The sequence below is a fragment of the Nuphar pumila genome, chromosome 5 (assembly GCF_984573655.1).
Source record: "Nuphar pumila chromosome 5, dmNupPumi1.hap1.1, whole genome shotgun sequence".
NCBI classification, from domain to species: Eukaryota; Viridiplantae; Streptophyta; class Magnoliopsida; order Nymphaeales; family Nymphaeaceae; genus Nuphar; species Nuphar pumila.
Window position 1 is genome coordinate 24,615,184 of NC_143253.1, and position 22,114 is coordinate 24,637,297.

Genomic DNA, 22,114 nt, shown 5'->3' on the forward strand with positions numbered 1-22,114 from the left:
TAGACCTCATACTTGAGGACATTGGCAGCATGGATGAGATACGACATACAATTGAATGCTGCCAAGAAACTACACAATTTATTTATAATCATGCATAGGTGTTGAGCTTAAGAAGAAAGTATACTAGTGGTATTTAGTTGATTCGTAACGCAGTTACTAGATTTGCTATGAACTTTTTAGCAGTGCAGAGTCTTGTAAAGAATAAAAGTGCACTTCAAAAGATGTTTTCTTTAGATGAGTGTAATGCATATTCTCATTCCCAAAAAAGAAAGCCAAGAAAAATTGTAGATATTGTATTTATAAGTAAATTTTGGGATTCATGTGTTAGGTTGTTGAGAATAAGTATACCTTTAGTGAAGGTGCTTCGATTGGTTGACAACGAAGACAAACCAGCTATGTGTTATCTCTACGAGGCTATGGATAAGGCAAAAAAGGTCATTAGAAATAATTTAAATGGAAAGAAAAAAAATTATATTTGCCTATATAGAACATCATTGACCATAGGTGGAGTGAGCAACTTCATCAACCTCTTCATATTGCGGCGTATTATTTATATCTTGTAGCTAGATACTCCCTACATTTAGATTGACAGGAATGAGAGAGAGAGAGAGAGGTTAACATCAGTAATGTATTTATTGTTAATGAACCATGGTTAAAGGGACAACAATGACTTGGCCATGCATATGAATAACTAGGGCAAAAGACTAGATATGCTTTTGGATTTTTTCTGAGCAAGACTCTGCATTATGAAAAACAACTAAGTACGATCCGCTCTCTTTCTACACAATGAAGAGTACACTCTCAGCTTCGACTTTACAATAAAGGGTGCTCTTCATGGGTTTCGAACTCTGTTAACTGCGTTCAACAAGTCACTCCTACCAGGCGATCAGAACCCTTTAGGTGTTTGATCAATCGATTTAGAACCGAAACAATTCTGCTATGGGTTATTTACAAGGAGGATCTCCAGGGATTTACCAATCAGAAGCTTGTCACTAGGAGAATTTTTCCTTGACCTAGCCAAAAAAAAAAGATGGCCCAAACATTTCAAGATGGCACGTTTTGGTTACTGTGAATGGCTCCCACTAAAATAGTATTTGAAATAAAAGGAAAAGAAGAAGAAAATGGGGCAAGCATTAACCGTTAGGTGCAAAATTTATGGATGACCAGTGCGATATTTCAAACAATGAGAGGGGCATAATGTTTTTTTTTTTCGAAAAGGGTCTCTTGGATTGCATTGAAAGGTTGAACCCTGACTATGGCATTAAAGATCACTTTCATAAGGAAATGAAAATTTATGATAATACATTGTATGATATGGGGAGACCTGCAACAGTGTGAAACCATACCACTGTTAAAATGTATTATTCAATCATTATAATCATATATATATTTTATATATATAAAGGATGATACATATACATATATGGTATATATGTATATGTATCTTCCTAATTATATATATAAAATATATATTTCTCTATTTTTAGTCATAGGGGTAGTTTAGTCATTTCCCTATTTTTACGCATATTTCATTTGGAATGTGATTGTAATTTTCTTTTTCTTTTTCTTTTTCTTTTTTATTTTATTCTTTTTGTGGTTTGCGCCACCTAGGGAGGCTCCCCAAAAGAGTCGTTGGGGGCTCCCAACGACTCCTTTGGGAGCCCCCTATGTGGCTCCTCCAAAGGGTTATAAATAGGGGTCTCCCCTTGTAATTTACATCTCCAAAAAAGAGCTTTTGCTCCATTGTAATGAGTGTTACACCCTTCTTCTCTTCAATAATATCAACTTATGCCTTATAGGCATTTTTGCCCATTTTGTGGGTTTATGTGTTAGCACATTATGTGCTTGTGTTTTCCCCTTTAGTGGGTATATCCGCACTTCATGTGCATGTGTATTGGTTCATTATTGAACTTAATGTATTCAAAGCCGTTTCTTTACAATCACGATGTGCCCAGGTAATTTATTTGTCTATTTCAATTTTAATATCATATTATGATTTAATTAGTCCGAAAGCGACGCGTCACACCGGCGCCCGGGTGTGGTGTTAAATAGGCAAGGGTTCCCTCACTTTGTTGGACGGGTGGGGGTAAAGAAGTTAGTCCAAGACCATAAAATTAGGTTAGCCACTTGGAACATAGGGTCATTAACTGGTAAGTTGGTAGAGTTAGTAGATGTTATGTGTAGGAGAAAGATTGATATTTTATGTCTACAAGAGACCAAATGGGTAGGTGAGAAAGCAAAAGTGATAGAACCTTGATGATATAAGATTTGGTATACAGGAATAAATAGGAATAGGAATGGAGTAGGGATTGTTATGAGTCGTGAGTTTATAGATAATGTAGTTGAGGTCCGTAGGAAGGGTGATAGGATTTTACTTATTAAATTAGTATTAGGTACGGATATTATTAATATTATTAGTGTTTATGCACCTCAAGTAGGTTTAGATGATTCTACTAAGCGTCAACTTTTGGGAAGATTTAGATGGAGTAGTACAAGGGATATCTTTTGGAGAAAGGCTTTTCATCGGCGGTGACCTTAATGGGCATGTAGGCATTAGTAGGGATGGATTTGAGAGTATCCATGGAGGCTATGGTATAGGAGAAAGAAACGATAGTGGAGAAAGGATTTTAGATTTTGGTTTGTCCTATGATATGATCTTAGCAAACACTTGGTTTAGGAAGAGGGAGTCTCACCTAGTAACATTTAAAAGTGGGGTTAATACGAGTCAGATAGATTTTTTCCTACTTAGAAAGAGAGATAGGGGTTGTTGCATCGATTGTAAGGTTATACCGGGAGAAAGTGTAGCTACACAACATAGAGTCTTAATTTTAGATCTTAGAATTAGACAATGCCGCAAAAGGGATAGACATAGGATAGATCCTAGAATTAAGTGGTGGGCACTGAAAAGAGCTAAACAAGGAATGTTTGTAGAGCGGGTAGTTAAGGAAGTTGATTGGTGTCTCGAGGAGGATTCAGAATCTATGTGGAATAAGATAGCGGGTGGCATGAGAAAGGTGGCTAAGGAGGTATTGGGTGAGTCTAAAGGCGGTGCACCGCTAGGTAAGGATACATCGTGGTGGAACGAGGATGTCAAATTAGCTATTAAGGTTAAAAGAGAGTGTTATAGAAATCTAAGTAAAAGTCGTGATAATGAGAATTTGGAGAAGTATATGCTAGCAAAGAAGGAAGCTAAAAAAGTAGTTCGGAACGCGAGGGATAAGGTATATAAGGAGGTTTATGACAAGTTGGATACCAAAGAGGGTGAGAAGGATATTTATAGGATTGCAAAAATGAGAGATAGGAAATCGAGGGATCTGGGTATGGTTAGATGTATCAAAGATGAAACGCAAAGGGTTTTAGTCAAAGATGAGGAGATTAAGGAGAGATGGAAAGATTATTTTGATAAGCTATTTAATGAAAGTCATGCTCAGGATCTTGGAGACTTTTCCATTCCTTTTCATGAGATGAATCGTGACTTCATGCGCAAGATTCAAAAGAAAGAAATTGCAGAGGCTTTGAAGAAAATGAAATCAAGAAGGGCAGTTGGCCCAGATGGTATACCTATCGAGGCTTGGAAATGCTTGGGAGAGAAAGGTTTAGAATGGTTGGCAAATCTTTTTAACAAGATTTGGCGGACAAATAAGATGCCTAATGAGTGGAGGAAGAGCACTTTGGTGCCTCTATATAAGAATAAGGGTGATATACAAGATTGCATAAACTATCGTGGTATAAAACTTATGAGTCATACTATGAAACTTTGGGAGAGGGTGATTGAGTCTAGGTTGAGGAAGGTTGTCATGATATCGGAGAATCAATTTGGTTTTATGCCTGAAAGATCAACTATGGAAGCTATACATCTTCTTAGACAACTTATTGAGAGAAATAGAGAGAGGAACAAAGATTTGATATGGTTTTTATTGATTTAGAGAAGGCTTACGATAGAGTACCTAGGGACGTTCTCTGGTGGACAATGATGAAGAAAGGTGTTTCTCTCAAGTACATTAGTATAATTAAAGATATGTATGAAGGAGTAGTAACCAATGTCCGCACTTGTGGAGGGGTGACAACCAATTTTCCTATAACGGTTGGGTTACATCAAGGATCTGCTTTAAGCCCTTTCCTATTTGCTATAGTGATGGATGAGCTTACGAGATCAATTCAAGAAAATGTGCCGTGGTGTATGTTGTTTGCTGATGATATTGTTTTGATTGATGAGTCTAGAGCTGGGGTTAATGCTAAGTTAGAATTATGGAGACAGACATTGGAAGCAAGAGGTTTTAAGTTGAGTAAGAGTAAGACAAAATACATGGAATGTGGGTTTAGTAAGCAACGAAGTAGTGATGGGAGTGTAGTGAAGCTTGGTGAGCAAGAAATACCGGTGGATGATTGTTTCAAATATTTGGGATCTATTATTCAAAAGTATGGAGAAATTGATGGAGATGTAAATCATAGGATAAAGGTTGGGTGGATGAAATGGAAAAGTGCAACTGGAGTGTTGTGCGATCGTAGAATGTCATTGCGGTTGAAGGAAAAGTTTTATAGGATGACTATTAGGCTCGCTTTACTAAATGGTACGGAATGTTGGGCTGCCAAGAGACATCATATTCAAAAAATGAGTGTAGCTGAGATGGATGTGTGGAAACACAATAAAAGATAAGATTCGAAATGAGGAGATACGTAAGAAGGTAGGCGTTGCACCCATTGAAAATAAGATGAGAGAGAATCGTTTACGGTGGTTTGGACATATTCGGCGAAGGCCTAATGATGCTCCAGTTAGAAGGATGGAGAAATGAGAAAATATATTAGTTAAAAGAGGTCGGGGTAGGCCTCAAAAGACTTGGATGGAGATGATAGGAAAGGATATGAATGCTTTGAACCTCATCGAGGACATGGCATTGGATAGAAATGATTGGAGGAGAAGGATTCATGTGGAAGACCCAGAATGATTTTCTTTTTTGGTTCATATCGCCGACCCCAATTGTTTTGGGATGAAGGTGTAGTTGTTGTTGTTGTTGTATTATGATTTAGTTATGATGTTTAGTATGATTGTATGATTTGTATCAGTTATTGTTGTATTGATTTCTCATTTTCTTGTTTTTTTCAAACATGTAGTGGACTAGGTTTGAAAGTGATGTTCCAAACCTAAGAACTTTTGTTATGAGCATCCTAAGTCAAACATGCAGTGCAAGTGGCTAGATTCATAAAGCGAAAAAATAAATTAGAGCACAAAAGGCTCAATGACCTTGTGTATGTTCACTACAACCTACGATTGAGGCAAAGGTAATTTTAAAATTATAAAGTTTATTTGTCATATTCATGTGTTATTTAATATTTTTTTATGCATACAAAACTCAACTAATTTTAAATTTTCATGTTATCCTTTTAGGCAAATACAAAAGTTGTCATCAAAGAGGAACAAAGAACAATTTGATTTCATCGATTTAAAGAACTTCGATGTATTGGATGAATGACTTCAAGAAGAAGTAGACTGTAATGAAATGGTGGTCTTCAACAAATGCACAAATAACTCACAAACAAGTGTCTATTGGAGACACTACAAGCATGACCCTTGAAAGGGTATAAAAGGAAGAACACTTGAAAAATAAATAATACTTTATTCATGAACAAAATGCTTAAGAAGCATAGTTATTTACATTGAAGGGGTTCACCCCTATATATACAAAAAAGCGGGAGAGAGGAGAGCTCATTTTGAGCTCTCCAAAAGAGACGTTGGATTTCAACGTCTCTTACAGTCCAACAACATTTATTATTATAGCTGTTGGACTGTAGTCCAACAACATTTATTATAGCTGTTGGACTACAGTCCAACAGCTATTTGCACAGTCAAGTTCCAACAGGAACTTCACTGGATCAAATATCTAGTTTCTATTGAACTAGATGCTAAAAAAGAAAATAAAGAAAAATAATAAAAGAAAATATAATAATATTAAATAATATATATATATTACAGATTACATTTTAACACTCCCCCTCAAACTTACGGTACAATGAGCAAAAGTTTGTCTAAGAGGAAGTGAAATCTGGGAGCAGCGAGAGGCTTGGTGAAGAAGTCTGCTAATTGATATTCTGATGTAACATATGGCAGATCAATGGTTCCATGTAAGTATTCCTCTCTGACATAGTGACAGTCCATCTCAATGTGTTTAGTGCGCTCATGGAATGTCCGGTTGCTTGCAATGTAGATCGCACTTTTGTTGTCACAGCACATCTTTGAAGCTTGCGTTGCTTTAGCTCCCATATCCGCTAGCAATCGTTTGAGCCAAACAACCTCCATAGTGGTAGTTGCCATGGCTCTGTATTCAGCTTCGGTGGAGGAAAGAGAGACTTTCTGCTGCTTCTTGCACCTCCACGAAATTAAGGTTTCACCTAGGAACACACAAAAACCAGTAGTTGAGTGTCTATTATTGGGATCAGCTCCCCAGTCAGCATCAGTATATGCAATTAAATTTAATGAAGATGAAGCAGACAAGAAGAGTCCTCGTGAAAGAGAGGATTTTAAGTATCTAATAATACGCAAAATCGCTCCCATGTGCACGGAGGTGGGAGCATGCTGAAACTGACTGACTGTATGAACCGCATGAGTTATATCTGGCCTAGTAATGGAAAGATAAGAAAGAGCTCCAACAAGCTGTCTATAAGGAGTAGGATCATCAAGAAGTTCTCCATCATCAATTTTCATTTTAACATTGACAACTTCTAGAGTGTCTACTTTCTTATCATCTGTAATTCCAGACCTGGAAACGATATCAAAAGCAAATTTAGATTGAGATATCAAATACCCCCGAGGGGAATAAGCAACTTCAATGCCTAAAAAATATCTTAATAAACCTAAGTCAGTCATTTCAAAGTGAGTTTTAAGAAGAGATTTGATATTTGCAACTCCCTGTTTATCGCCTCCGGTGATGATCATATCGTCCACATAGAGAAGAAGAATAATGATGCCTGCATCAGATTTCTTAACAAACAAAGCAGTGTCAGTTAAACAAGGTTGAAAACCAATATCAAGCATAACACGACTAAATCGGTCATACTAGGCTTTTGGAGCCTGTTTAAGACCATAAAGAGCTTTTTCTAGACGAAGAGCTTTACCCTTAGGGATACTAATACCAGGTGGGGCTTCCATGTATACTTCTTCAACGAGATTCTCATTCAGGAAAGCATTTTTGACATCTAATTGAAAGATAGGCCATGTTCTAATGGAGGCCAAGGCTATTAAAGTTCTAACAGTGGTCATACGGGCCACAGGAGCAAATGTTTCTTCATAATCGATGCCATACTCTTGAGCATATCCTTTTGCTACTAAACGGGCCTTATATCTTTCCAGGGTCCCATCACTTTTGGTTTTGACTTTGTATACCCACCTACAACCTATAGGTTTCTTACCCGGAGGAATATCTTGTATCGTCCAAGTATTGGCCTTTTCTAGTGCATCCAATTCTATTTTCATGGCTTCTATCCATTCTATATGATTTTTTGCTTGAGAATAGGATAATGGTTCAACATATGTGGGTGAAAAAGATTCATAAGACACAAATTTTTCTGGAGGTTTAGAGATTCTAGACGTTCTTCTAGGTGAGACTTCAGAGTATTTTTGTAATGCACATGGAAGATTTTGCTCTCTACGTCTTGAATATTGTAGACTAACATCCCTATGGATTTGCTCTTCATTATCATCATTTTCAACAGCAATAGGACTTTGATCATTGTCAAGGTCACATCCAACATCACATTCATTGGATTTTGAAATTAGATCAATTAAAAACGAGTATTCAGTGACATCCTTGGATTTTTCAAATTCAAAGAAGCTTTCTTTTTCCAAAAAAGATACATTTCTTGACACATATAATTTGTCATTTTGAAAATCGAAACACCTGTAACCTTTTTGATTATCAGCATATCCTAAAAAGGCACATGGGATTGCACGAGGAGAGAGTTTGTCATTTCTGTTGGTGAAAACAAAACATTTGCATCCAAAGACTCTTAATCTAGAATAATTTGGAGTTAAGTTAACAAGCTTTTTTATTGGAGTTGTATTCTTTAATGAGGAAGATGGCATCCTATTAATGAGGTAGGTGGCAGTTAGGACCGCTTCAGCCCAAAAACTTTTTGGAACTTGATTTGCAATTAGCAATGTCCTAGTAGTTTCCATAATGTGCCGATGTTTGCGTTCGGCTAGGCCATTCTGTTGTGGAGTGTGTGGACATGATCTTTGATGTGTAATACCATGTAAATTGAGATAGTCTTTGAATTCGTTGGACATAAATTCTCCCCCTGAATCAGTGCGAAAAATAGAAATATCATTTTGAAACTTATTTTTAACCATTTTATGAACTATTTGGAAGTTAGCAAAGACATCAGATTTATGTTTAAGAAAATAAATCCAAGTATGTCTAGAAAAGTCATCAACAAAATGACATAATATGTATAACCACCTTTGGAAATTACTGGTGCGGGGCCCCAAACATCCAAATGTATTAACTCAAGTGGTCGTGAGGAAACAAAAGTTCTACTAAGAAATGGTAACCTTTTCATTTTGCCAAGAATGCAGTCTTTACAAGAAAAATTTTCAGAATTACAAAATTTTTCCAAACTTGGAAAATATTGAATTTTAGACATATGAGGATGGCCAAGCCTTTTGTGCCATAAATCAATTCTAATTTCTGAATATTATAACAAAATGCATTCTTGGGTAATTCCAAAAAATCCATGTAATAAAGTCCTCCTTCTCTATGGCCTTCCCCAATTAGCTTCCCTGACTGGCGATCCTGTACCCAACAACCATGAGAAGAGAAGGAGATATTACATCCATAATCAGATATTTGCGAGACAGATAAGAGATTCAAATTAAGTTTAGGGATATATCTAACTTCTGGGATAAAAAATCTTTTGGATTTTTGAAGATTTTCAAAACATCCTATTCCTTTTACTTCGAGAGATGTGCCATCGGCTGTAAAAACCTTTGACACACTTGAGCTATTTTTAAGACATTCGGATAGACTATTAACATTTGGGGTCATATGAAAAGAAGCACCAGAATCTAAAAGCCAAGGAAAGTTACCTGGACCGGAGAAAGATGCAACTGCCGCTCCAGTTGAGGCTTCGGTTAAGGAGGATACCCCTTTGAGAAGAGGTTGAAGGATTTCCATCAATTGAGCCATAGACACAGGTGCATCTTGATCTTTTGACTCAGATTCAACAGATGCAACTCTTTTTTCTTCTCTTCTTTTTAACTTTGGACATTGAGGCCTATAGTGCCCCGGTTCATGACAATGATGACAAATAACTTTTCTTTTATCAAAGTCGCCGTTTTGCCTTCCAAAATGAGGCGGCTTGTAAGTACGAGTATGATTCTCCAGTCTAGATACAGCTAAAACGGAGTCATCATCAACTTTTGGAGTACTTTTTCTTAAGTCTATTTTCCTCCATAGTGAGCTCTTCTATAGTATCAACAATAGAAGGAATTTTTCCACGATGTAAAAGGGCCGATTTGGTGGATTCAAACTCCGGCCTTAGACCATTCACAAATTGATAGAAATGTTCCATATCGAGTTGCTTTTGACGAAGCTCGATGTCTTCGGCACAATGCCATTTGGGCTCAAGAAGAGCCAACTCTTCCCAAAGTTCGGACAACTCATTATAATATTCTCGAATAGTTTTATCTTTTTGAGTCATTGTCCGAACTTTATCTTGTAAATTGCATACATGTGCAATATCTTTAAGGGAATACATGTTTTTAAGGTATTCCCAAGCCTTATCGGCATGCTCAAACTTAGCTAGACTAGAGCATTTTTTAATGTCTATGCTATTGATGAGCCATGACATAATTTTTGCATGCCCTATCCTCCATTCTTTCAATTTCTTTTCATAAGTGGCTAACGCCTTACTCTTCTCTTCTTCCGTTAGAGGAACCTCTTTATCACCCTCTTTCTTGGTAAGAGATAGTTTAGGTTCCAAATCGGAACCATCCACTATACCCCATAAACCTTTTCCCCAAATGTGGTGCTTCATAATCGAAGCCCACATTACATAGTTATTATCATTTAGCTTCATAGGAATGATGGTGATCTTATCATTGTCATCCATCTTTTACAAGGGTAAGAGAGGAATAAATAGGAGGAGAGAGAGAGAAAAATAAAAAGAAAAGAAAAAGAGTAGACAAAAGAATAAGAGAGGATACAAAACCAAATTTTTTTGTAGCACAAGTTCGCCTTTCTTCAAACAAATCTTCTTGAGCCAAGAACAAGGTGATGAAACACCTTTTATAAATGTGGCACGAAAATCGAGGCAGAAGCACTTCAAGATCTAAGGATTTCGTAGCTCTGATACCATGTAATGAAATGGTGGTCTTCAACAAATGCACAAATAACTCACAAACAAGTGTCTATTGGAGACACTACAAGCATGACCCTTGAAAGGGTATAAAAGGAAGAATACTTGAAAAATAAATAATACTTTATTCATGAACAAAATGCTTAAGAAGCATAGTTATTTACATTGAAGGGGTTCACCCCTATATATACAAAAAAGTGGGAGAGAGGAGAGCTCATTTTGAGCTCTCCAAAAGAGACGTTGGATTCCAACGTCTCTTACAGTCCAACAGCATTTATTATTATAGCTGTTGGACTGTAGTCCAACAGCATTTATTATAGCTGTTGGACTACAGTCCAACAGCTATTTGCACAGTCAAGTTCCAACAGGAACTTCACTAGATCAAATATCTAGTTTCTATTGAACTAGATGCTAAAAAAGAAAATAAAGAAAAATAATAAAAGAAAATATAATATATATATATATATATATATTACAGATTACATTTTAACATAGACTTCATGAATGAAGATGACATTCAATGGATAAACGTGGAGGGAGCTCAGAACGTAGATGACGAAGACCCCACGTATATTAAAGATGATTTGAACATCGGAGGAGAAAAAGAAGATGATGAAAAAAATAATGATGATGATTGATGGTATATTTCTTAAAAACTTGTTTATGTATTGTAACTTGCAATTGTTAAGTATTCATAAACTTGTTTTTTTTTCCTTTTGATGAATCTTGTGGCATGTTCTTACTTGTTAATTGAGGATATTATTATTGTTCGTGTGAGATTTGATGATTGATGATTGATGATGTGATATGTAGCTCATAGAGACATAAATGCTTCACATGTGAATTTATGGTTGCATTTTGTGCTTTTCATCATTGTTTTGTGTGTTATAATTTTTTAGAATTGTTGCTAATTTTTTTGTTTTTTTTAGAATTTTTATTTTTTTCAAAATTTACGATTTTTTACGATACAATATGTATCTTATTTTGGGCCCGAACAATACGGGTTATGATACGATACATACAACCTTGATTCCAATTTCTTAACAACCTTAGTATCAAAGAAAATATATTATTTTGGCTTCCTAGATTATTGCCTAACTATTAATTAATAGATTTCTAAGTTCAATTTTATTTCTAGTATTAAAATCTACAAGCTTAAGGAACAATGTTCCTTCCTTCCACATCAATATCTTAGGAAAATTGTAAACAACAAAAATAAGCATAATATGGAAAAGAACTTCATACTTTGTTGCCAAAAAACCATCTGTAAGTCCACCAATAAAAATAACTTGTTGCTTGAAATCTCCAGTTTTAAATGCAACCTACATCATGAAAAAAGTTCACGATCAAGTTTGACAACATAGAACATATATAAACAAAAAGGGGCAATATAAGCGAACATAACAGAAGCAGTTGACAATAGATAAATGCATAAGAAAATTTAAATAGAGTAATCAACCCTCAAACTAAATATATCCCACCAAAAACTAATCATTGAAGTATACAATGAAATAGCTACAAATCTTGTATTCAATTTGCTAATCCAACTCTAGCAGCTACATTGTTTATTGAGCGAGTTTGCACCACCCATTGTACTGCACTTTTATTCCAGTATATGTGAAAATCCCTGGTCTTCCATATGAAGACTAATGTGGCACTCCTGAATGATAATGAAAAAACTCACTACGCAACAAAAAAAAGTTACCTGTAAAGTTTCTCAATTCAATATAATAACAAATAGGCACTTTTAAGCTTTCTGTCCTATTGTCTGCCTACCTATCTAGAGAAAGAATAATAAAAACTTGATATTTAAACTCATGCAAAAAAAAACCACCAAAAAAAGGAATGGTCAATGATGTGTTACTTTCATTTTTGTATTTAAAACAGACTATAATTGCCATAAGAGAGAGAGAGAGGGAGGTTGCCAAAGTTAAGCTGGTAGCTATGTCACAGTGACAAGCCCAAATGGGCCCGTGTCATGGATGACATACTGGAACACGAAGTCAGACACATTTTGACGCATGACAAGTTGATGACACGCCGCAACGTGTCCGACTCATTTCAGTTGTGTCTGAAATCTATTTTGTAAAAAATGACACCAAAAAGACAGAGCCTTTTGCTGTTTGTGAGGGGCATCGACCAGTCCATGTGGAGAGAGAGAGAGAGAGTTGACATGTCATTAAAGAGACAAGACATCTCATTTTTTTATTTTTTAATAAAACACGTCACTAATCAGAAAAGGCTCAATGGAGAGAGAGAGAGACAAAGAGAGGACCATCTCATCTCACAATAGGTTTATAAAAATGGCATTGTAAGTGAGCAATATAAAATATTTTACAATAAATGTATTACATTGATATAAATATTTTTAGAGGTATTAATTACAAAACACAAAAATAACTTTTTAAACTTAAATGATCAATAAACATTTTTTATGCTAATATAGAACACTTTATATATATATATATATATAGTGTGTGTGTGTGTGTGTCGCCGTGTCGCACTTTTCAAGATTTTGTCGAATCAATGTCACGCTTATGAGTCACATACACGTCCGTACTCGTATCTTTGTGACAAAGGCTGGTAGAGTCACCAACTTGTTGTCTAGTATACAAAATGACAAAACTCTCAAAACCATAAATTGTGTATGGGACATGAACAATTAGACCTATCTCCCGCTGCTCCAATCCTTCTTTTACTAAAATGTTTATCGATCAACACGTATATCATGAGAATTAAAAATGAATTTTATAATCAGTTGGTAGATTGCCTTCCAGGTGCAAATATTAGAACTTCATATTATTTTCCTTTATCAAGGTGGGCCAAAATAATTTTTACACAAGAAATCAAACTAGAGTTCTTTGAAAATAAGTGCAAATAAGCTTTAATCTTAAATGTTGGTTTCTTGCATACACTTCTTAGTGAGCATGTTTTGAACAAGCAGCAAGTGAATCAGGAAATAAAGCAAAATTGGGGAGCCGTATCATATTTAATTCTTTCATCTTACCATGACATCATGTCTTTTTAATATTTATAGTGAGAGACTTCCTTGGACATAATAAGCAGCATTGTCACATACATTAGTCTTGGCAGCAAGCAAAAATATCAGCAAAACAAAGGTTTTCTAATAAATCTAGAAAAATGTTTGCATGCAAAAAATATTAAAATGATAAACAAGAAAAGAATAATATTGAAATAATAATGTGGTATTTTTTGTGATATTTTAAAAGTGCCACAACATTTTAGCTTTTAAATAGGATTTCCATTTTATGGTGATAATCAATACTTTCAAAATATCAATGATAACTGTCATATTGATAAGAAGATACATCCTGAACCATCATAGAATGAAAGACAACATTAAAGTATAAATGTTAAAATGTCATCAAAGGCCTATGCGTCTTGGACTATGAAAAATTGTTGCCAAGCAGAAGTGATGCAGGGAAGGTCCAAGATGCCATGTATCAGTCAAGCAGCCTCCCCAACCTCCAAGTATTGCAGACATGGCCCACAGGGCACACTAAAAGCCTTGTATAGCAATAAACAGCCCTAACAAGCCAAAATAGCCATTTACATGTGTCATAAACTTTATAAGCATGTAAACAGGTCCAGTCCTTGAGTGTTAATTTATTCCCTCAATGTAAATATAAGGTCTTCATCGAGACTAGAGAACCCATATGGAGCTCACCTTGTATCAAGGTCATGTTGACTTGCATATCTTGTACACCAGTACTAATGCAACTTATATGTATAACACTGGCCAGTTCTTTCTTGCCCATTCCATTAACTACTTTCATCTTGTCCTGCTTTCCCGATTGATTTTTTCTCCTTTATTCATTTGGCTGCTTGCATATTTGCTTATGGCTGTTATGATTTGCTTGTTTGCACATTGGCTTATGATTGTTTTCACTCATTGCTTTCATTGTTTTCTTTGTGCATGATTGTTGCCCCACTAATGCAAACAATGCCCTACTCACAGAAATATTGCACTGTTGCCTAACATCCTAGTTTGGCCAAAGAGAGTTGATATTAAAGCTCCAGTTTTATGTTCATTCAGGCATAGAGAATGGCAACTTGAAAAGGAAAAATGCTAATATGAGGGATGCAACTCCCGACATGGTGAACCAACATAGGTGAGAATGGTCTGCAAAGAGAGCTTCCACCAAAAAATTGCCTTAAGTTGGAACTTGCTTCGATATATTGTGAGGTGCAGCTTCACGCATAAAGAATGATGTAACTCAACCCATACACACTGGTCAGAACCTTGAATAAGACATGAAGTATGCCATCAAGGTATTGAAGGCCCGTTTTGGTGATGCTATTGATGATCTAACCAATGAAGTAGAGGAACTGCAAATGCACAACGTGATCTTTAGGGTTATTGCAAATAGCAATGTTGCTCATGAAAAAGGATCTCTTCACCCGTGTCATATAGACATGCCTGGGAGGTCGTTGTACTCGTATCGACATGGGGGCGGGTACCGGGCCTAGTGCAAGTATGCCGTGGGTCAGGTCCCACACTGTGTCGGGTCGGGTCTGCATTAAAACCTTGGTTTGACCAAGGTCAAATGGGTGGGCCATTTTGGTTCCTCCCCACCCGATAAAACCACCCGCATCTCTCTCTCTCTCTCTCTCTCTCTCTCTCTCTATATATATATATATATATATATATATATATATATATATATATATATATATAGTCTCGCTCTTGATTTGCCTCTCTCAATCCCTCTGCTCACGATTTCTCTCTCTCGATTCGCCTCTCTCTCCCTCCCTCAATTTCCCTCTTTGGCTCCCTCTCGATTCCCCTTTTTGTTCCCCCCCCCTCTCTCTCTCTCGTCTTCTCCCTTTCTGTTTCTATCTCGTCTTCCTCTTTTCTATCTATCTTTCTCTCTCGCGCGACACTCTAGCGACCTCCGACACTCAAGCAACCTCTAGCGATTGAAGGAGCTCACCCGTGACCTATGTCACATGGGTGCGGGTGCGCGTGCGGGGATTCGGCACTTCCAAAAAACCCGAGTGCGGCAGGGGCAAAAATGTAAAATATATATATATATATATATATATATATATATATATATATATATATATATATATATATATATATATATATATATATATATATATATATATATATATATATATATATATATGAATGTATGGTAGCTGTTAAGGTCCATGACATTTATGCCCAACTTACTTTTTACCATATTTTTATCTTATATGGTTGTCCCCAAAGATGAAAGTGATGAGTTGTGGAGCCTGATTCATTGTTTTTGCCCTTGCAGGAAGGGGGGTCCGGGGGCTCCCCCCGGCGCGGGTCCCGCTGCACGGTCAGCGGGCGGGGGTCCAGGGGGGGCCGCCCATGGCGGGGGTTATAGGGGGGCAGCGCCCCCCCCAAAGAATTTTTTTTAAATTCCGCAGCCCATTTCATAGGGCAAAAATTTTTTTAAAAAAAAATCAAAAAAATGGACAAAAATGACCCTGGGTGCGGTCAACGCACCCAGGGTCGGGTTGACCGCACCCGGTGCTGCACCCGCACCCGCGTCGACGCGGGTGCGGCACCCTGCTAGCTGAATCCCAGTAACATAGCCCGTGACACTCCAGCAACCTCCGGCAGACAACAAAGAGGTAGGAGCATCTTTCAATGACTGATATAGGGTTTTTTAGTTTATATTTTTATACATTTAGTTTACTTGGTTGTTAAATGTTAATTGTTTAATTATTTTATGTTGTCTTGTTGGAAAAATGGATTTTGATTTTTTGGACTTATTTCGTATTGATGTGATTATATATATATCACCGTGTCACCGTACCCACATTTTTTGGATTTGTCGTGTCGTACCCTCCGTACCCGTACCCATGTGACATAGCTTCATCTAAACTTTGGTGTTGCAAAGGTGCTTGTAATGCCAAGGAGCTTGAGAACTACCCAAGTCAAATGGCACAACACTTTAAGGCCAAAAAGACTCATGGCAAGGAGATGGAAGTTACTATGGTGATCATGTTCCTTGATGATGACAATATTTGTGATGGAATCACAAGTATAACGATGTTGAGTATGGGTCGTGCATAGTTAACACCTACATGATCTAAGGAGGGAGTTGTATACTATAAACGATTCTCAAAAGTATCAAATGCATGATGCATAAGATCTTTGCTCCTTCAATCTCAAGAAGACAATCTAGGATTACATGAAATATTTCATACTGATCACACCCAACATTATCAAGATGACAGAGGGCACCAACTATTGCCTTCATCAATAGTTGCAACCTTAAGCAAAAAAGTGGAAAACTTATCTAATTGTATCGACTTGGCATTGGCTTTGGCAGTAGCAAGGTGTTTGGTTGAGAACCCTTGCAAAGAAGACAGCAGGGCTCATACATTGTTAATGATGAAATGAGGCCAACATGGACAACAAGGTTCCCTTTTGCAACCCAATATTTCAACTTTGTTGATTGCTTTTGCAACAAAGTCTGAGTTTTCAATATCAGCACTAAAGTTTATAATTGCATTTGATCTCACAGACATACATCAAACAAAGGAAATTGATGTCTAAGAAAACATAGTGGAGAAAAGCATGAAAAGAAGAACATGATTTGTAGACCACTCTAAACTCTTACAAGAGAACCAAAACCAACAAGATGAAGAGTTTGTGCAAAATATCAAGACTCATCGATAGTCCTCCCAACATAGGGTTTTATGAATGTGTCCCTCAAACACTTCACCTTTCAGTGTTCAAGCACACAAATGGAAGCTTCCTTAAGTAAAATTCAACCAAAACAGAGGAGAAAAAATACATGTTGTTGATCAGGCCATTCCTCACATTGGCCATACCCTTCACAGGTTGTATGATGCAATTCAAAGAAGACTTGACAAAACGAAAAGATCAAAGCATTTCAATTATAGAGCATGAAGGCGGCCCAGGAAGTTCCACACAGGAAGCATCACGCCCAAAATAGACAAAGATGCAGGAAACAACCAGTCATTCAAAATCAGATGCATAACATGAAAAACTTGCAAAAAAGTTAAAATGGATAGAAAAGGTTTAGCTAAAACCATGGTTGGCAAACTTGTAGAGTCAAACCATTTGACTTGGCAACTTGGTTCAAGCTAGGACCATATTATTTCCAGTACGAGATAAAATAAAAAATTACCAACACTTGGCATAAATTGGTTAACTCGCCTGAGTGCCAAGATTATGAAGAACCATGTGATTTGGGCACATTTTCGCATTTTGCCTTTTAGAAGTTAGATTTGAAAAGGAAAGAGAAATGTCAATTGAGTTTCCTAATGCCATCTTATTCTTGTTTCCAATATCCTAATAACTAATTACTAATGTGTTGCCTTCTCCTTATGACATGCAACCTTCGAGAAGAGGGTTATTGTGTCCTCTTGATTGCTCTAAAAGGTAAAAGCTACCATGAGGTTGAGACCCATTGAGAGTGGGACTTTCAGTTTCATGTTTGTATTAGTTCATTTGCTATGCTGAGAGCGAGAGAGAGAGGCTACAATTTATGATGTTAGAAGCATGTGTGTAATTTTTTTAAATTATAGAAATGGTGTACTTAATGATTCTTGTGAACTAAAAGCTTGTTATAGGATTTGCTGTTCCAACCAAGATTAGTTGCATTTCACAGTCCATGTTTCATGGCGATTTTGTAAGGAAGAGATGTAAAGCATTGAGAACAATTTAGTATAGCATACAAATTCTTGAAAAGAAACAGGATGTACAATCACGCCGATGGTTGGAAGGATTGCAGGAATAGAACTTTTATTAATTTCTTGGTCTATTGCCCACATGGTTTATGCTTTGTTAAGTCAACTGATACATCAGGGATTGTGAAGGACAAAAACAACCTTCTCAACCTTCTCAACATATTAGAAGATAAATGCTTCTAATAAAATTCAAACAAAGATTCTACAAAATAATAAAATAGAGCCAACGGTTAAAGGCTTTACACATGGTTGCTCGAGATGATAAACCACAAATGTGCTACATATATGAAGGGATTTTACAGAGATAAAATGGCAATCAAGGATGTCTATTGTATTGGTAGAAGCAAATACAAACGTTATTGGAACATAATTGATGATAGATGGGAGTTACAACTTACAACTTGGACATCCAATTATGCAGCTGATACTTCTTTAATTGACAAAAACAGAGGCAAGATAAATTAGAAATAACACTAATTTAAATTACTTGTGTTATATTGTTACGTTTAACTTTAACATGCTTGAAAATTCTAATATATTAATTCTGTATTTTGATGACCTGCATGAGGCATCAATGCATCTCGAGGGATCCAGAAAAACAACTTTCAATAGGAATGAAAGGTAGCACATCTTTTAAATAATATCAAATTTAACACGTTTGGTATTTTTGGTTTTTGTCTTCATGCATATACAATTCCTTCAATGTGAATGTTTACAAGCTTGAGGATTTCATGAATGCAATTGCTGACTTTGGAGATCCTCAGACTATTAGATCTAGAAAAAGGCAATTGAAAGGTGATTATCAACTTGGTGTATAATATTTTTCAAAGATAATATCATTTAATTATACTAATCTCTGATTTGAACCTTTATTGATTGCCAAATTTCTCTTTAACGAGAATATCTAACTTATTATTGTCTTCAAGTATTTGGTCGAAAATATATGCAGGATGAATAGAATTATAAAATGTTGCTTTCTGTGTTTTTAATCAAACTTGCTCATCATCTGGATATGAGCGAAATTAGAGCATGTCAGACCAAATCTATACAAAAACAAGAAATTGTTTGCAACAAACAATGTTGAATGATCTTGTATATATGCATTATAATTGGAGCCCGTGAGATGCTCAAATGATGAAAATTGTGAACTATAATGTATGACCTAATATTACCATATAACATTTGCTTGGAAAATCCAAGTATTGAGTAGGATACACCAACAAATTACAATGATGTTTTTGACATGGGAATTTTGTGGTTTCAATATCAATATGTCATATCATGTTACATGTTCATTTTCATAAAAATGTTTCATGTTTACAATGAATTTTGTAAGATTTTATGGATAAAGTTCATGAGGTCTCTGCATCATTCAAGGATGATAATGAAGATGATGGAGAAACCATTGGTTGTAACTTTTTCACGAAAGATGAAGGATGATTCAATTGAGATAGCAAATCCTTTTGCTGCTGATGATGATTATTATGATAGTTTTCTATCTTAGTAGATTGTTCATTTTTAGAATAAGCCATTGGTTTTTTGCCGATGCTTTGTAGACTTCTATTTTGTTGGTTGACGTAGCATCTAATAGGACAGAAAGTCTCGAATGCACTTTTTCTAGAAGTAGAAAACATTATATAATATGCATTTTATTTTAGTTAACCTTTTAAACAGTCTTTGTTATAGTTTATATTATGAATTGATATAACTTTAGATATTTAGTTGCTTAAAATTTAAATTTTGAAAAATCACTTCATGATTTTGCATGATACGAGTATATTCATATTTCAGGTTCAAGTGTTCCATATGCTTAGTTCAACTCAAGCCTATGGTATGAAATATCAAGTATGCCCATTGTGTTTAATTTCCATTCTAATTGTGACTTTTAATCTTTCACCTTAATCCCATTCCCTTTTTTTTACATTTTAAATGTATCTTTATTTGATGGAGAATTTCATTTTTAAAATATATAAAAAAGAAAATTCTTCTGAGTCATCCAAGTTGACTCGCCAAGTCGCGAGTTGCAGGTCACCCGAGATTTGCCAGAATTAGTGGATCGGCCAACCATGGCTAAAAGAGGCCAAAAAAGATACGAACACATCAATAGAAAAAATGGTCAAGATCGGCATGTAAGAAATGGGGGGATGCAAAGCAAATCTCTCAAAGGAACGGTCTGCGAGCCTCGTTACGCAATTCATCATCAACACATCAAGATTATCAAGCCTCCGATTATTAACAACCCAAATGCAAAACTACCCATTGAACGCATTGCACCGCATTGTGTACGGTATTTGCGGGTGCAATGTGCAACAATCAAACGAATCGACAGAAAGAAATTTCCAGGATTCATAAACCAAAACGGACGCCAACCATGCAATAATTCACGATTCTAAAATACTATGGAAATCCTTACCATCAAAAAGCACAAACCGAAAGAGAGAGAGAGAGAGAGAGAGAGAGAGAGAGAGAGAGAGAGAGAGAGTGAGAAGAATACCTGGACGGGGTTAGAGCCATACTTGAAAAGAACTCCTCCGAGCTGGTTCTTCCGGTGGCCGGAACCGGAGAGGGCGTCCCCAGAAGCCGGTTTTCCGGGGTTGGCCATCTTGGGCGTGCTCGATTTAATGGTGCAGCTGCGGACGATACCCGAGAACCAAGAAGACGAGGAAGAGAGGGGAGAGGACGGATTCATCGAAAAATCTCTTCGCCCATCGAACCAATTCCAAACTTTGAGGTCTCCTGCAATCGGATCGCTTTCCCCCCCTTTTCCACTGATCAGGGGATCGGGAAAACCCTAAAGACTTCGCACACTGCAAGAGAGAGAGAGAGAGAGAGAGAGAGAGAGAGAGAGAGAGCGGATTTACGGGTTTTCGGATTTTCTCGGCCACGGAAAATATAGCGATAAATTCAAACAGTCGACTTTCTGTCGCGACAATATAAGCAAAATGTCCTGTGTGACATTAAAAGTATATAAATAAGTTTTGTTTAAAAAAAAGTATATAAAATATTTCAATACATGAGAAGAGGATATAAAAACAAAAAGTCCCAAGGGATAATATCGTTATAAAAACAAGATCTATCCAGAATATGAGATATTTTTTATCTTATCGCATAATTTAAGATATCTTCGATATTTTCTTACCTTGATGGTCACGGTGAAGAGAGGGGACACACTGCAAAAATTAAATTATTGACATGTGCTGACACTGCAGCCTCAAGTGTGGCAGGCAACGGGTCGGATCCATTCTGCGTTACTCAATTACTAATGCAACAACGGTGATGGTTAAATAAGGGTGCAAAACGGGTCGCACAAGGCCCATGTCATATGGATCAGATTTTAAGCAGCAGGTATAAATATAAGTCCTGATCAGAAGTAGACCCGATGCAGTAGAGTTGGATACATGTGAGAATTCACAAGAATCTAAATTTTTTATCAACTCCAAGACCAAGTCAACATAGGAGGCTAATCTTTTTTGCTTAGTCTTCCATGCCCTAGTGACGTGCTTGACATGGACTTTTTTGGCTCCCACTTCGATCAAAGTTTTTAACCCTTGGATCAAGATTTCAAACTCCACTATGTTGTTGGTACATACAAAGTCTAACTTAAAAGCACATGTGATTTTCTCACCTTTGGGAGTGATGGTAACAAATCCAATTTTGGATTTACTAATATTTCAAGATCCATCAAAATACAAACACCAAATTTTATCAGGATCCTCTTTTGTTGCCCAAATATTTTCATAAGTCATCATTAACTCTGGTTTTTTCAGTTATGGGTAGGTTGGCTAGATGATCAGTTATAGTTTGCCCCTTGATCGATTTTTGGGAGACATTTCAGATCAAATTTCATAAGACTTGTCATATTGTGATTCTTTCAGTCATGAACTGTTTTTCAAAGATGTATTTGATTGGATCAAGTCTAAACAAAATCCTGAATTCACATGTTAGCATATAATGTCTTAAATTCTGGGTCGCCCAAATGAGACCTAGACATGTTTTTTTCTAATCTATTATATTTCTTTTCATAATCCAAAATAGTCTTACT

General features: G+C 36.3%; 1 protein-coding gene across 2 annotated transcripts in view; it reads right to left on the reverse strand.

The window, feature by feature from the left end:
• LOC149837153 (UPF0613 protein PB24D3.06c-like) overlaps positions 1-20,880 on the reverse strand; it is a 71,222-nt gene extending 50,342 nt beyond the window's left edge. For both annotated transcript variants that reach the window (XM_090005853.1, XM_090005852.1), the window contains exons 1-2: positions 20,567-20,880; positions 11,596-11,672 (exon numbers count right to left, since the gene is read on the reverse strand). In XM_090005853.1, the coding sequence (XP_089861979.1) occupies positions 11,596-11,672; positions 20,567-20,761 (272 nt within the window). In that variant the 5' untranslated portion in view covers positions 20,762-20,880. The remainder of the gene's footprint in view (positions 1-11,595; positions 11,673-20,566) is intronic.
• Between the last annotated feature and the right edge of the window lie 1,234 nt (positions 20,881-22,114).